Source organism: Phalacrocorax aristotelis, chromosome 2 (genome assembly GCF_949628215.1).
Source record: "Phalacrocorax aristotelis chromosome 2, bGulAri2.1, whole genome shotgun sequence".
Classification (NCBI taxonomy): Eukaryota; Metazoa; Chordata; class Aves; order Suliformes; family Phalacrocoracidae; genus Phalacrocorax; species Phalacrocorax aristotelis.
This window is the reverse complement of record NC_134277.1, coordinates 101,276,528-101,292,932: the sequence shown is the minus strand read 5'-3', so window position 1 is coordinate 101,292,932 and position 16,405 is coordinate 101,276,528. Positions and strand designations below refer to the sequence as shown.

General features: G+C 38.2%; 1 protein-coding gene across 1 annotated transcript in view; it reads right to left on the bottom strand.

The window, feature by feature from the left end:
- The window catches only part of TEX10 (testis expressed 10), a 60,115-nt gene that overhangs the window by 19,266 nt on the left and 24,444 nt on the right, over nucleotides 1-16,405 (bottom strand). The window contains exons 9-10 of the mRNA XM_075084520.1: nucleotides 14,299-14,474; nucleotides 13,628-13,805 (exon numbers count right to left, since the gene is read on the bottom strand). Coding sequence (XP_074940621.1) covers nucleotides 13,628-13,805; nucleotides 14,299-14,474 — 354 coding nt within the window. The remainder of the gene's footprint in view (nucleotides 1-13,627; nucleotides 13,806-14,298; nucleotides 14,475-16,405) is intronic.

The window sequence follows — 16,405 nt, the reverse complement described above, 5'->3', positions numbered from 1 at the left end:
TTTCTTAATCTGTAGTCTCTCAATCTCTCTGCATTCAGAAGGCTGTCAACACTGAGTTCTCCAGACACAAATGCCTTGGCCATGGCCAGTAGTCTTCTCCCAAGAGAAGGAAGAATTTCCTCCCTCCTTCCAAGGAGGGCCCAGTCCAATTCATTGCTGCATCTAAGGGACATCACACATATTCAACTAAATCAGCAAGAGATGCTGATATGAATATGCTACCTATTTCTCCAGCGATTCTATAAGGTGAATATTTATACAAGAATTAGATCTGTATACCACAAAAGAGAATGAAGCCCATGTCATGTTCAGCATAGGGGAAGAAGTTGCTTGAATCCAATGCAAGGGACCAAGAGTCAGGCTTGAGGTCGCTCATTGTACCAAAATAAGCATTGGGGAGCATGAAGAGAGATTCAGGGTAGCTTAGGGCTTATTGGACACAGAAATCCAAACTGTGATGCAATCACTGAGCAAAATGGTGGGAACGCAAGGAGAAAATACATCAGATGACAAGCTGCAAAGGGAATCGGGAAAAAGTGAAAATAAAAATCTTGGGCAGGAAGACAGAAAACACGGAAAGAAGTTGTGATAAGCTCGACTTCAGGGAGTAGGGACTTACTCAACAAAGCTAGTCAGAATCTGGTTTAAAATAATATAAAATGCAAAAACATTTTTCCATGCAACAGTTAGCAGATGTGTCAAATTCCTCATAATAGGACCAGGGGATAGAAGAATTTTACTTGAACTCCAGAACAGACTGAAGAAAAACTTAGAATCGCTGCAGGCTAATAAACAAGCTCAGGAGATCCCTGGACATGAAAAGTTATTCTGAAGATCATTGTTAAAACCTGGAAATTTTTCAAACACTTCAGCAGTTCTGGTTTTCTACCCACATTTGACTATCTGCACACTCACAAAACAGGACAAGCATTTTAAGCATCCTAACAGCATGCCAAGCTAAGTGCCACTGACGTAGACATAAGAAGAAGCAGAAAGAACTGCTGCTGTTCAGCCCCAGGAACGTGGAGGCAGGGTAAGACACAAACCCCTGACAGAGCTATTAAATGGTTTTAAGACTCATCTACAAGCAAAGCTACGCTGAGACATGCACACACAAAACCAAGATCCCCAAATTCAGTTGCAGTTTACTTCTTTAAAAAAGTGAAAGCTATTACATACATAAAAGAAGCCTCAATGTCAAAAGAGCATTGAGGTTAAAAATAATCTAGCATTTGATTTAGAAAGTGTCAGAGAAAACTGCTCATAATCTTCAGCTTGGCCTCTTTGTGCATATGCCTTAAGACTATGAAAATATTATGTGTCATATTTTCTCTGAAAAAAGATCTATGCCTCGTTCAAATCATGGATGAATGGATCGATCAGGATTATTGCAATGGAGGATAACACAGCCTGACCTATTCCTGCCTTATTTATTGCATCATCTATAACATGCACAGCATATGAGGCATGAGATGGTTAAAAAAAGAAGAAAGGATTAGCTCACAAATTCAGGTAAACAAGTTTTAGGCACTATACTGGACCACCCTTCTATCTGTATTGCAGAGATTCTGAGATGCTAGATAAATGCTTTTTAAAATTGAAGGACTGGAAGTCAGTAGTAACACATTTCTCCAAGTATCATCAGATGAGGTATTAATTTACTTTTAGAATAGAAAAAAACCCCACATTATTCAAAGTGGAGGCTTCTCATGCTTTCTTTCTGCTAATTATCAGTGACCAAATGTTTCATGCTGAATTCCTAAAGTTAGCAGCTACTTCTAAGTACTTCTGTCTACACCCTTCCCTTGCCTCAGTTCCTCATCTGCAAGTAGGGAGAAATATCACCTCCTTATCTTCTACAGCTGTGAAAATACTTGAGCACAAGACAAAATTCATGGGCGGGGCAAATCACTTTGTTTTCCAAGTGCATCATAATACAATAGACAAAACATGGAGCCTTCTACTGAAACAACAGGGACAAAGCATAACATTATGTACACACTCCTCCAGTGAACACAATGCAACCAATACAGAATGTAGGATGGAAAAATAATGAGACCATGTAACTGAAGAATGGATGAGGATCTCACAGATGTATCACAGCAAATTAAGACCAATGTCTTTCTAATATTACAAATGCTAGCAGAACAGCATTACAGCACAGGAGAAGTTTGTTTAAATACAAGTCTAACCAGTTGTCAACGCCTCATTATCTTAGAACCCAAATGTCTATAATGTCCTTAAAGCTGCTCGATTTTGAGGTTCATGTTAAAGGAAATCAGAAATAAGAACACAAAACAAAATAAATTTAATTCTAGAATGGAAGTTGATATACTACAAATACAGCACAAATTATTTAAAAAATCTTAGTTTAATATAGTAAGACTACCATGGATAATGAAGAACTATGCGCACTTTTAAAATATGTTTTCAAGACGCTTGTAAATTACACATTAGACATTTAACTAAAAAAATCTGATTTACAGATGGAAGAGAGGTAATAACCATATTATAACCTCCCCTTTTTGAATAAATTTTTACTGACAATGGGAACCTGTTATCAAATTGCATATGAGTGAGACCTCTCCAGTCAGCTAGTCCAAACCCATATTAACTATGATGAATTACGTGTTGTAATTTCCATAAGGTTAACTGCTCTCCATGAGAACCTCTCTACTGAGGTTTAGAATTCCACCTTTAGGTAACCTGCTCTGTACACCAAATGGTATTAAAAGAAAAGCTGAATCTAATTAATTTAAAAATCACTGCTTCTCTTGCCATTAGCATAGCAAATATTTCTCAGTCACAGCAACTGTGCAATGTATGCCTTTTATCACTTGCTGCTAACTTTTCTTTTAACTCCAGAGAGACCACACTACTTTTGTTCACGCTGTTGTTACTTTCAGGTTGGGCTACATCTCACAGTTACAAAACAAAACAACTGCAGTTTGTGTGCAATGGTTATTTCTCAAGTACAGACTCTGCACTTCCTGACCTAAACTAGCTACTAATTGCTTTCTGGTTCAGGTTTACGGGGTCAATTTTGTCTTATGAAGTCATAAGGAGTCCTTGGGCAATTTAGAGATCGCTGGTAAAAGTGCTCTGATGAACTTTGCCGCAGTCATTTTAGAAATTATCCTTCCACTTGTGCTCCCGCAACACACACTGTTCAAACTCCAACTCAGACAGCAATGGACCTATCAAGCACAGCAAATTTTGCTTAGAATTCGGGTTGGGGTTTTGATTTTTTTTGTTGTTGTTCAGCAATGAAATTGAAAAAATGTAGTGAATCTCAAAAACCCCCAAGTTCACTCTTCAAGTGTTTTTAAAGTAAAACAAGAAAAAGGAAATGCAAGATTCACAGTTCTTCTGAGGCACTGATATTATCACCCTCTTGTTCATAAATGCGGGGTTATGGAACTCAAGAAGTGTAAGATCAAGGGTCTGGGTTTTCTGTTCAAGGAAACCAAAATCCAACTCTCTCACCTTCCAGAAAAGTGCTTCTACATAATAGAGAATATTCTAGCACAGGGTGCTGCTGAAGCTTTACAGAATTAAACATTTGCAAGAGAATAGCCTGAGAAACCTAACTGAGACTGTGGTAGGTGATCTCATTTTAAATTTATTTTAGCATCCACTGATCACAGATTTAAACCAAGGACTCCCACAATTGTTTCTTTAATTCTAGGCTATAAAATCATTCTGCAAGGAGTTTCCCCTCTGTTTCTTCCATGGATACTTCTGTTCCATACAGAACAAGTAAATATTCATAGGCACAGCCACCAGCTGATTCACTCATTTCCTGGAAAAGACCCTAACTGCATTCTAGGCCTCAACTAAATGAAAATTTAATAAAATTAATATAATTTATTTATATATTATTAATTTAAGTACACCTCCTCAAAATAGTTCAATGACTAAGTCACTGTGTTAGGAAACAGGAAATCAACCTCCCCTTCAGATGAGGGCAGTGAATCCAGATTTTCTGCATCCTCAGCAAGTGCTTTAACTACTGAGATACTACTACTAAATTGTCCTTCAAACACATCAGGAACAGAAAACTTCCCAAGATTCTGTGTTCCCATCAGTCAACCAGTGCATGAGAGCGACACTCAGGCAAGATATACTATAGGACAGAAGCTACAGGAATTCTGCCAATTCTAATCATCAGAGAAGAAACTGCTGGTTCCCATCCCAGAACAACTCTTCAGGATGACCTATTGTAACTTGAAGCAGCTGCACAATGTATTATGGAACCCAATGAAACAGAAGGGAATTACCCTGATGAGATGGCATTCACCATGCCAAGGAGCTCCAAGGGAAAGCAAGGATGAACTCAACTACTAGCAGCTGTGAGCAACCCACCATCTGAAAACAACTCTGGCACCTACAGGCTGTGGAGTGGCAGATGTGATGTTTTCTGGGGCTTTTTTGTTTCATTTTTAAAAATAAGTTCCACATAAATAAGGTCTGTAACTTTAACGCCTGCACTAGGCAAATTAATACACACTATAACAATTGATAAAATTATCTGAGACCTGAATACGTATGTCATGCTTGGGTACAGGCAGAATGGTTCCTGAAAAAATAATTTTTGCCTTGTGTGTCTTAGAAATCTTCTTAAGGGGTAGGTGCACATGAATATGGAAGACCCTATAATATTTAGGAGAAAGAATTCCAGAAAATTAAGCAGCCACAGCATAGGAACAAAGGTTCTTACATCAAGAGATAACTAGTTTAAAGGTAGGAAACGGTGCGTAAAGCTAACTGATCAGCTCATACAGTGGATAACAGACATCACTGTAGGTTTACAAGATCTGTGCTGGCACTGGGCTGTACAGCCTATTCAGGAACTACCCAGAGAGAGAGAGAAGACAAAGTCCACTAACAACAGTCACGTTATTTAGCATACAAAAGCACTTAGCAGAGCAGCATACAGCTAATCAAGTCTACCCTGTCTTTTTTTTTCTTGCCAAAGCTATTCAGTCAGTCCTTCTACCTACAGTTTGAAGATGACACACTGCCACCTTCCAGACGCACATTCTGTTGTTCTGCAGCTCATTAGGATACACACAGAGATGAGCAGCTCTCTTTGTCTATCCAGGAGTTCAGTTACGGCCTTGGACTTATGAGAAGCAGAGTAAAGTGGTTCCTCAACAATAGCCACAATAATTGCACTGCAATCAAGGACCATAAAGAAGTTGTTTCTCCAGCATGAAACAGGGCTGAGTTTTCCTATACAACCCAGGACCACAGATGAGTAGAACTATACCCCTTATTACTTGTGAATCCTCCATTGTGATCAACCAGGCACTGTGTTGAGAAAAGATCTTTACTGATCCGCAGAAAGAGGGTAAAGAAAAGGTCTCCTCTTTCTTTCAGCTTCCTATTTTTATGGCCTGTGCCACCTACAAGCTCTCAACACAGCAAGTCTAGTATCAGCCCAGAGAGTTTGTCTATCAAGGCAAAACTCTTCAGCTACTGATCAGCACTTATCAGGAGCAGAAGACTTCCAGAAATACTGCAGCATCCTTCTCTAGAGCTAAGAGGACTCCATTCAAATTCTTCACCACACTGCCTAGGGGTCACTGTCTGAGCCCAGAAACTCTGCTCTGCTGAGGAAAACCATGCTAAGACAACACTACAGATATGTCTTCTAGCCAGACTCCTCACAGGATTGTTCTGAACAACTCATGTCTTACATAGACATCTAGCTGCATAACTAGTAGCAGAGCTGTCTGACAACCATTTAACATGGCGCTTACCATGTAAAACATGTTTTTACTATGTAAAAACACCTGCCAAGTATGAGGTAATGGAACAATTATGAAATTAGCTATTCTGGAGAGCTTGGCAAGTATGTTACAATATATCCCAAACACTCCCATGTTCTCATTCTCAGGAACTGCATTTGTATAAACAAGAGTACACACTGGAAGGAGCAAAACCGTGCGTAAGTACCAGACTAAGACTATTGCACCTTCATGGAAGGAAAATATAAAACATTTTCCCCCGGTGTAGGCATGTACTTTGCACTATTGTAAAATATGTTCTTTTAAAACACTAAAAAGCCCTGTGCCAATATTTATCTCAGCTTTGGCATAGTTTACTCCTGTTTAGCTTTAATGAAAAATAATTTCTGTCAAATTGAAATGCAACTGCAATAAAGTATATAAACTCAGGTCCCTGCATCAACTTAATCATATCAGTTTTGTGTTACATTGTCAACGAGGATCGGCACTCTCAGCTTTCGTACCAGTTCTTGAAGAGACAGGAAACCAAGGCTGTCACAAACTGACATTGAAATCGCTTTTAAAAAATTTTTTTTTTTAAAAATGAATCCTCAAATACTTCTCCAACCCTGTACCCATCTCATCATTCACACCAACTTAGCTCCAGCTAGCACAGATCCTGAACATAAACTCTGAGAGCAAGTGGAGAGTTATCTTTTTCCTCTAACAGGTTACCATATGTAGGCATGGTTTGTTAGCATGAGTTTTTTAACTTTCATTATCTCTTTTGAAGGATCAAGTATTTGAAGATGTGGCCAAATACAAAGAACATACAAGGAATTACCAGGGATTTGGAGAAAAATATGAACCCTATTTTAAGAAAACAACAATTTGAGCTACGCATTGTTAAAAGTAAGCCTGTCAGCTACTCATTTGCTCCATGGTTGCAAAGGTTGTCTGAAGAAAAGAATTGCTTACACATTATAAACAAGAGCACAAATCGGAAGAAACATTCACTAATGAGCAAACGGCATTTACTGACTGGTGCAATTTTAAGCACAGCAACATAATTCTTTTCCCTTTGGTTAGGAATATCAAACTACAAACAACCACCCGGGGACAAATTTAGAGGACCGTGTCCTTAAACACAAGCTTAGCTTTCTCCCTCGCTCACTGTTATGTAAAGGTCTAAGACCTGAGAAAGGAAAAGGAAATTGCTAACCAGATGTGGATGAAGGAACGCACCATAACCCACACCACGATCTGGTTCTCGAGAACTATGGCCTTTCTGATATTGTAGCAAGGAGGACAGATCAGTCTTTTACCTTTCATGCTCAGTGGCACCCAGTCAGGGAAATGCCAGCATTCTGAAAGCACAATCTTCTTTCTAGTTTATATTCAATAGTGCCTTAAGCATTTTTGTTACTTTTTTAATACCTTCCTCCTTCATTTTTCTTTCTGAATTGTGGGGGTGAACATATAGCCAGAAAAGGCACTTCAAAGCAAACACAGACCTTACTATTCTTATATTTTTCTTAGCAACCCATTCATAATTACTATACCTTCCTATACGTGTATGCTTTCTGGCTTACTCTCAAAGGTGTATGGAGTTGACCTTCCATTGTACCATTTGTAATGACTTGAAAGTGGTTTTTCCTCTTTTCTTTTTTAAATAAGAACTTAGCTTATATTGGTTAAATTTTAATTTTATTTATGCTTTCATTTAAAAAAACACTGTTCTGAAATCTTTTCTACACTTCATTTGTATGAGAATTACTGTATTCAATTGCTCTAACAGTGTTGTTATTCACAATAATAGGTCACAATATCCTCTCCAGGTCTCCTTCCAGCTTGCAAATACTTTTAGGGAATATCATGTTTTTCTTCTTCTTGTCTACAATAATGCATTCAGTAAGTCTTCAGTGAAGTAGTATATAGGCTCTTCGTTACCTACATTTTGCATTCTCACATTTCCTCCTCAAGCTATACTGGTCAAGGGTTCCAGAACGCCCAACTAGGATGACTAAATAAAGTAACAGTAGTATTTGCTTACAAAGGAAATACCTATAGAAAACTTCAAACTCTATTATGACCCTAAAACATCTCTGGGTAATATACTTGGAGACACAGATTTTTACACCTTATACCAAACAGATGCAAAAATGTCCATCCCAGTTCTTTCTAAACACCAGATTCCTGAGGACAGCAGGAACCAACAAGCATGCCTGGCTGCTTGATGAGATGCCAGCTGAGCTTCCTCATTACTGTCTGGAAAGCAACAGGGTATTTTAAAAGGCACTACCTCTTAAAGGAAAGAGTCCGTTTACAGTTAGGACAAGCAGAATGCAAGTTACACCCAGAGTTATCTCTAACCTGCGAAGACTAGGAACTCCACACAATTTATGACCCACTGGGAGAGAGCACTCAGCTTTTATTTATATGGTACTCACCCTTCTCCTTTTCTACATCAACAGAAAAAACAACTCTTTGCAAGCCCCCAGCAGGGAGAGAGCCCCACAAGAATAAGAAATGGCTGTTCGAAGCCATTGGAGACCTCATTTATGGACACTCTACTTCAAGAGAAATGCCATAAATTAACTCCCATTGTTTTTTATCTAGGCAGTGAAATATTATCTGTCCAATTCTCTATTAGAGTGAAATAATTTCCAGACACACTGTTCCAATGGATAAAAAGTTCTGAAAAAATCATAACTATTATGCATAAATAAGGCACATAAATTGCATTTATGTAATGACACTGAATAAAGGCATATAAACAAATTGCACTTAATTACACTGAATACGATTTCCTTATTTGTACCTCAAGACATGTTAAGAGGAAATAGAACTTTTCCTGTAAAGTCAATCTAACTTCCTAGTTTATATATTTGATCACAATCTCATAATCTGTGTTTCTTAATCCATATTTCATAGAATAGAATACACTGCAGTAAGTACTCAGGTTATATATTAATCATTTTAAGTATCCTACATTATACAAAGGGGAAGGAAAAAAGAGAAATGTTTTTGCAAGAATATCTGCCATTCAATCACCACAAAGTCACTACAAGGTAGCAAACAAAAACATTGAGCCTAACAAACAGTGGCAAATGGTGTTCCTCTGCCACTGTTACAGTACAGATTTTGACATGTAAACAGCAGATCTCCCTTTTGTCAGACAAACAAGACAATCTACCATACACAAGAAGGTGAGTTTACAACATTTAATAGGATTCCACTCTTGATAAAAAGATTTTCTTCAAAGCCAGTCTTCCAAAAACTACCCCAAAAATAAACGTGCCTCACTAGTCCTTTAAAAACCATTCTGAAGTAGCCCATCTGCCCTACAAATGTAGGAAGTAGGTGTAGAGGGTTTACACCAAAAATTCTTTCCAGCTCTACCTATAATACTGCTAAAGTTTATGACCTTAGTCCATCAACAATTCATACATTTCTCCACTTCCTGGAGAGAATTGTCTACCTGGCCATATTCAGACACCCTCAAGGAACCACCAGAACTCCACCATCAAGATGAAGCGAAGACTGGAATTTCAAACTAAAGGTCCACTCATGCCAAACTTTACATATTCCCACCCAACACTTAAACCATTTGTCTTTAATTAGCAGAGAACTACTGTTCGATTATTTACTAGTTATTACAATAAATCATTAATTAAAAATATTGAAGTTGATTCTTTTACAAATACAGCACACTACATCAAGAGGAATGGTTTGTCTCAATATAATAATCTGAGTAGTACCACCTAAGGACGACAGAAAACTCCATCCAGTAGATGAGATACAAAGACTTTCTGAAGTACTTCCCACACGCTTCCATTTGTCTCCATAAATTTAAGCTCAGAGGCTGACTCAGAGAACTCAGCTCCTTCCAAGAAGTCACTGCCTCTCATTTCTCTCAGTCTGAAGACACAGATCACTCGCTCATGTTGCTCCACACCTTTCCTCACCTGTTTATGTATGAACAGGAATGGGGAGAAATACCCCCCAAACCCTGGCACGCTTCCATCTCTTAGAACCCTACCTTGCCTAGATTTATTGACGTTACTTACATCAACTGGTCCCACCCAGCAGGCACAAGGCAGGCTTTGAAGGAGAACAGCAACAAAATTAAGCCAAAACAATACCTCTGTCCCTCAGTTTCACCTGAAACTCACCAGCTGCAGCTGTCTCAGTGACCCAAACAGCAGCAACATCTGTTCATCAGCACAGAGATCAATTAGTATAAATCTGGCCATGTCTACACCAGCACCCAAAATGGGGTGGCTGCATTTCAGCTTCCTTATTAAGAACGGTCCTTGGCTTGTGCTGACTAGTAAAGCTCTGATCAATATAGACCAAGAGCACAACAGGAACCATCCTAATAATTTAAGAGTATAATCACCCTCCCAGGCTCAGAAACTTTCCCATTATATATGAAAATACTGTCAGCAAAATCTTCATTCTCAGCACACAGAGCCCACTGTGGCTCACTTGATGGGGTCCTGCAGACCACCTGGCTATTCATTTCACCATTGCAAAAGTAAGAAGTGGGAACTATTGAACATCTTCAAAATTCATTTTTAATCAACAAAGAATTCTAAAAGGTAACACAATAATTGTAATTTAATGTTGTTGCCACATATCATCACAGGGCTGTGGTTTAAGCCACCTGGATACATTTACTATCTACTTTTATCATTTACACACACAAAAAAGCTAGGAGTTCCTTCAGTTTATAATGATTGTTCCTGGAATAACTGCAACAGCCTTATTACCATCCATATGTACTTTCATCAAATCCACCTTAATGTAGCTTCTCCCTGGCAAACACATAAGTACATATGTGCATTCTCAAATGCATGTATAAGTAAAGTGTACATGCTCTGCCAGTCAAGAATAATGTAAAAATAAAGGCTTTTAAAGAAATTAAGAACAATTACCAAATACACCAGTGAGCCTCTGACGCTCCTGAATGCAATCTATTTAAAGCATGACAGATAAGCAGGTGGCATAGAAGAAAAGAAATTTAGAAAAACTCCCCCTTCTCCAAACACAACATGGAAGTACTGGAAGCAAAACAGTGCCATCTACTGACAACATTGGTTTTAGTCATAAAATGCCATCTCCCAGTGGACTGGTTTGTGTCAGGTTTCCCTGTGCAAAAACTATCATAATCTAGAACTACAGAAAGCGTCCCCTGAACCAGATTGTGGCACAGAACTGTGAAATTATACACACTTTGTTATAGCACCATTCATTTTAAAAACTTGCATGTTTAACTGCAAGCATCACAAGAGCTATAAATGATTACCAAAAGTTACCTAGTCCCTCTACTTCCTTCAAGGCTTTACCTCTACCATCCACAATACACGTCTATCCACTCCAATTTTAAGTCTCTCCAGTGAAGTATATTTATACCCCCTTCCTACACAGCCTATTCCAGTACGTATCTCTGCTTTTAGATAATTTTGCTAGCACTCAAACCAAACATTTTTTCTAACGTTTACGGCCTATATTTCTAATCCTTCTAGAACTCCGTTCTCCCACTCCTTTTCAGCCTTTTACACACATGGTTCCCCCTCCTTCCCAGCCTTATTTGCCTAACAATGCCAATTTGTCAGTCATTCCCCATTATCACAATTTACAGACTATCGTTCTTTGTCTGCTCTCCTTTAAACTCAATCCAGTTTGTCCACATCATTATCTAAAAGCAAACCACAGAACTGGACACAATACCCCGCCTGGCTTTTCTGATAAGAGACGGAAAATTAGTTCATGTATCCTATGTGCAATGACAGGTTATGAAGCTCATAAAGTCCAGCTAAGGTTCATATCTAGAAAACCTACAACTGTTTCCTTAACTGTACAACTTCTTTTCCAAGGAAGAAGATATATCAGACTTCTCTGATCTTGAGAAGTTAATATTGTTACTTATCTCGCTATCTTTCGCTATCTTTGCATGCTTAAGTTGCCAAAGCACTTTTTTTTTTTTTGACACCCCCCACAGCAGCCACTAACATTTCTGACATCATCTCTGTTCTCCAACTCTTTAAGGCATTCTAGGATGAAGTTTTTAGGATAAAAAGAGTCTATGGTCATGATGATAAAAAAAGTAGTCTTTCACAAAATAGATTTCACCTATGTATTAAGAAGCTGAGCCACAGCTAAAAAAAAGTGTCATCGGTAAACCCTTTAAAATTTGCACAAGTTCTTAAAGTTGGCTATATAGGTGAGAATGTATTTTCAACACTGCTGCATTCACTTTGTCTATAAAAAGACTTGTTTCCATCTTTCCAAGGACTTGCTTTATTTTCAGATGTGTTTAAGGAAAAAATGATCAAGTTGCTGTTTTTAACACTGATTCCTCTCAATGAATGGCAACAGCTTTATCAAAGAAAAACAATGCTCAAAAGTAACATCTCTTTTCCAAGTTTCATCAGAACTTGCAACCTTCCAGAAAAAAAACAAAAAAGACTGTTAGGGCTTATCAATATAAGAAGCTATACTAATATAACTATGTCAGTGCTTGGTTTTTTTATCCTTTCAATTGACTTCTTAGGTAGATAGCCCACAATCTTTGAACCCAACAGTTTAAAACATGTTCCAAATGCCATAAATTAAAATCAAAATGCTTTCTTTGCACCTCTGAAAAATGAGAAGTTGCTCGTCCTCCTGTGTTGTCAGAATGCAACCTACTTTTGGTAAGAATGCTACCCTCCAGCTGCCTCTTGCATCTTCTGCCAAAAGGATCAAATGCCTACAGCCCACCTGCTGCTTTCTGATAATCTTTAAAAGTTATACTATTACTATAAAAATCTCCCACACTGAAAATCCAATAACATCTAACAACAAAATAAGCACCTCAGTGCTTATTACCAAGACTTTAGTTCTTACAACTGTCTTTGAATTGGTTACGGTTTGCCACTGAATTTCTAGTACGTGGCAGAGAACTTTTTAAAAAATAAACTTTGAGGTCCATCTTCCCAAAACTAGACAGAATTTCATTTTTATAGTGGTAATGCCTTATATTTGGATATTTAAAATTTCATCACCATCACTTCATACATTAGTCACCTTATTCAAATGTTATACAGCTAATATGAACAGGTCTGTATTTGACAGTATATTGTGCTGTGTCATATTTTAATACAGAGATACTTAAGTTCCAAAAAGCATTAAGAAAAAAACCACTTTAAGCATAATTCATATAAGCTTAATTCCTGTATATTTTTCCAAGCTCCAACAGTACCAAGCAAAGAAGAAAAGTGTATTTTTTTCCAGAAGCACCAAAGCAAAAGTACCCTTGTGAAACCCCAGCAAGCCTTCCACTCACTGCAGCGGAACAGGAGCCTCTCTCCCCGACTTTACAGGCAAACATACCCTCTTTCAAGCCAGGAGAAAAGCAACAAGAGTGTGAATAATTTTTAACAAGACACTTGCCTAGCAACTACAAATTGGCTATTTAAGCGTGGTAATTATATGAAGAGTGAGTTTAAGATTTGAAATAAAGCAGAACATGAGAATACACACTGGCTGGTTATTTTTCCACTACAAACAGTGTCAGGTCAAAGCATTTAGGAGAAAAAGCTGCAACCAGTGGCAGAAGACAGACAACCAGTGATCATGCCCTGGGCAGAGGGTGCTCAATATCGTGTAGCCTTACAGGTAATTGATAGGATTTTGTTATCAAGCATTGGAGTAAATGAAGTCAGTGTGAGGACAGAGTTGAAGTGAAAGTCTGGAGTAAAGTCTGATGGAAGCATTAACTTTCTTCCTAATGCCAATTTTGCTATATTGATTTTGTGTGTATGCAAACCAGTGAAAAAATCACGCTTAATGAATAAACATTCACTTTTTTTTAAACAGTAAACTAAAATGCACATTCATCGCTGTACCTCATGTGGAGAATCCCGATGAGCGTAGCCGCCAGCTCAGAGGACATCCTGCCCATGATGCAGCAGCGGCTGAGGCAGGCGAGCAGGCTGGCAGGCAGGCAGGGCAGGAAGTACACCAGCTGCACCAGCCGGCGCTGGGCCTCCGCCGGCAGCAGAACCAGGGTGCCGTCTAGCGGATCTATCAGCACACACAGAGAACAGGGAGTCACAACGCTGACAGTCCAGTTGGTTTTAAATACACAAAAAACACTGGCACTTCCAAATGGTTCCACTGCATAAGCATCTCATACAATAACCCCGCAGTGACCGCTCCCCTTCCCTAACTACTCTTATTTAGTCAAGAGCCTACAGCACTTGCTGAAGGGAGGATAATATAACTAACACTGAAGGGGGAGGAGAAGCAATACTACCAGAAGCAGATTTCACAAAAACTGAAGCTCTAGTTCACCAGATTAAAGCCCTGCTAACTTGAACTAAAGATTTTAATCTTTTTAACAGCCTTTAGGAAATTACATACACAGTTCATTTCAACCTTTATTATAAGGGACTGAACCAATCTCCGCCGACACCCCGCTCTCAGAGACTTTACATTCACCTATATTTCCCATGTATTGCAACTTCCATGCCAAGTGATGGGCAAAATTCATTATGCTGTAGTGTAAAAGTCTTACCATATATCCGAGCAGCAGTGGCTTGTAAACTTTGTAATAACTCCTTGTTTGAACGAGAAGCAGCAGAATGAATGATATCAATCAGCTGATTTGAAAGCTCAGGGTTTCTTAAGCCAAGCAGTGCAAGCTGCTGAGGTAAGCCAGCCAACCAACGAGATAAAACTTTACTTCGACTTCTGAAGAAAGAGGGAAAATTAGTTGGGGGGGACCGAAACAACAAAAAAACCACAAACTTGCTCTTTCTAGTCTTGACTAAGTTGCTTTAATATCAGGTTCAATTAAATTACAATAAACTGCAATACTGTGATCTGCTGAGCGTATTTCACCAGAAGATCTCAGCACACTAGTACGCTACTAGGGTTACATCACAAGTATTTAGTATTTATTTGATCTATAGATTTTGTGCTGCATACTTTCAAATCCTTCAGAAAGTATTTGTGTGAACTGACCATATGCTGCCAAAGCAACTTTTCCATTTATCATTAGTTTTATCAGTTTATATTTAATGAGTTATGGGTCAGGCTAAAAAGCTGTGCCATTACTACACCCTGAATAATACTGAGATCCCCAATCAAGCTACTACACTTTGCACTAGGCTTTTACATTCAATTACACCTTTGCTAACATCTTGCTTGTCAATTCAGATACATCTTAAAGCAGAATGAAAAACTAGAACTGATTGCTTTAAATAGGAGTTGATAACATTGGTTTACTTTCCCTGTTGAACTGTTACAGTAAATCAACTATTTACGTCAACCATAATCAAGTTTCTCCCCCCACCCCCTCCCTAAGATCCAAATGTCTTTTTTGTTTTTTCAAGTATAATATCATTTCTTAACCAGGAGCAATGATTTAAAAAAAAAACCCAAACAATATTAAAAATCAGATTTAAAACTGTAAATAAAGGTGATCAAAACAAATTCTATATTTACTTTTTTCCTGAGGAAACTAACTTGGGTGATTAGAGACTACTGTTTTCTCTTTTTTAATTTTATTTCTCTTTATATTATAAAGAGTACATACCTGAAAATCTTCATTACAATAATTCAGTAAGTCTTTATCACACTTCCCAAACTCTAAAATAAATTTTTAAAGTGCAATTTAATAGTTCACACTAATTAAGATTCCTGAATCCCATTTATAGTTTTACAACTGAATTCCTATGGCACACAGGCAAGTTACTTCACACATGGGTCTCCCAGAGGTGCTACTATTAAAAGGCGTTCTTGATAGGTCTGCTTCCTCCGTATATTCAAAACTTCAGGGATCAAACCAAATCCTTACTCTATGCACAAGCCATACAGAGCTAATAGAGTCATTTATTCTCCTCTCAACATCACCACAGCTAATTGCTGTTTCCTGACCAGCTTAGTAAGAAAACCTGGACAAGCTCTGCCCTAGTCTAAGACAAGTTTTCATTTGTGTTTATGACTTGATTCTCCTTCCCCATTCCAATCAATTGGTCAGTTCATCCTTCAGGAAATTTCACTAATTAGGTTTTTTCTTTCCTTTAAATGTCTTTGGTGCTAAGCTTTAAAACTTGACAACCTCAATTATAGATCTGCTTTTATTTATCCTTTCTAGCTCAAACTGAAACAATCTAATAGGCCAATCCTATCTTTCATGGGCAACAATCTATGACACCCTGGCTTATCAAATTAAGTATCATTTATATACCAAAAGCATTTCATCAGCTTACTAAGGTGATGATTACATGAAAGCAGCTGTCGAGTGTAAATCAAGAAATTCAGAGTAGGTCTTTGATGGTACTCTCTACAAGAATAACATAATGATGATAAAAATTACTTCATTTTCAAAAGACCCGACAAAATCCCTCACCAAAAACTTAAGGACGCTAAGTATACACTACAGAAGAGGGAAGGACAGATTGTGTTTAAAAGCCTGGAGAAGAGGAAACTAAAGCGGGTGACTTGGAGGTAGACTCAGAGGTCTCAAATCACTTGACACGAAAATGGTGGATGGGAATAAAACATTTGCTTTCTCTTCCCACAGAAGAAGTTGGTGCTGGTATCAAGTGAAGCTAGAAGGAGCCAGGATCAAGACACCTGGACAGGCTGGAGAGCTGGGCTAAGGAGAACCTCATGAA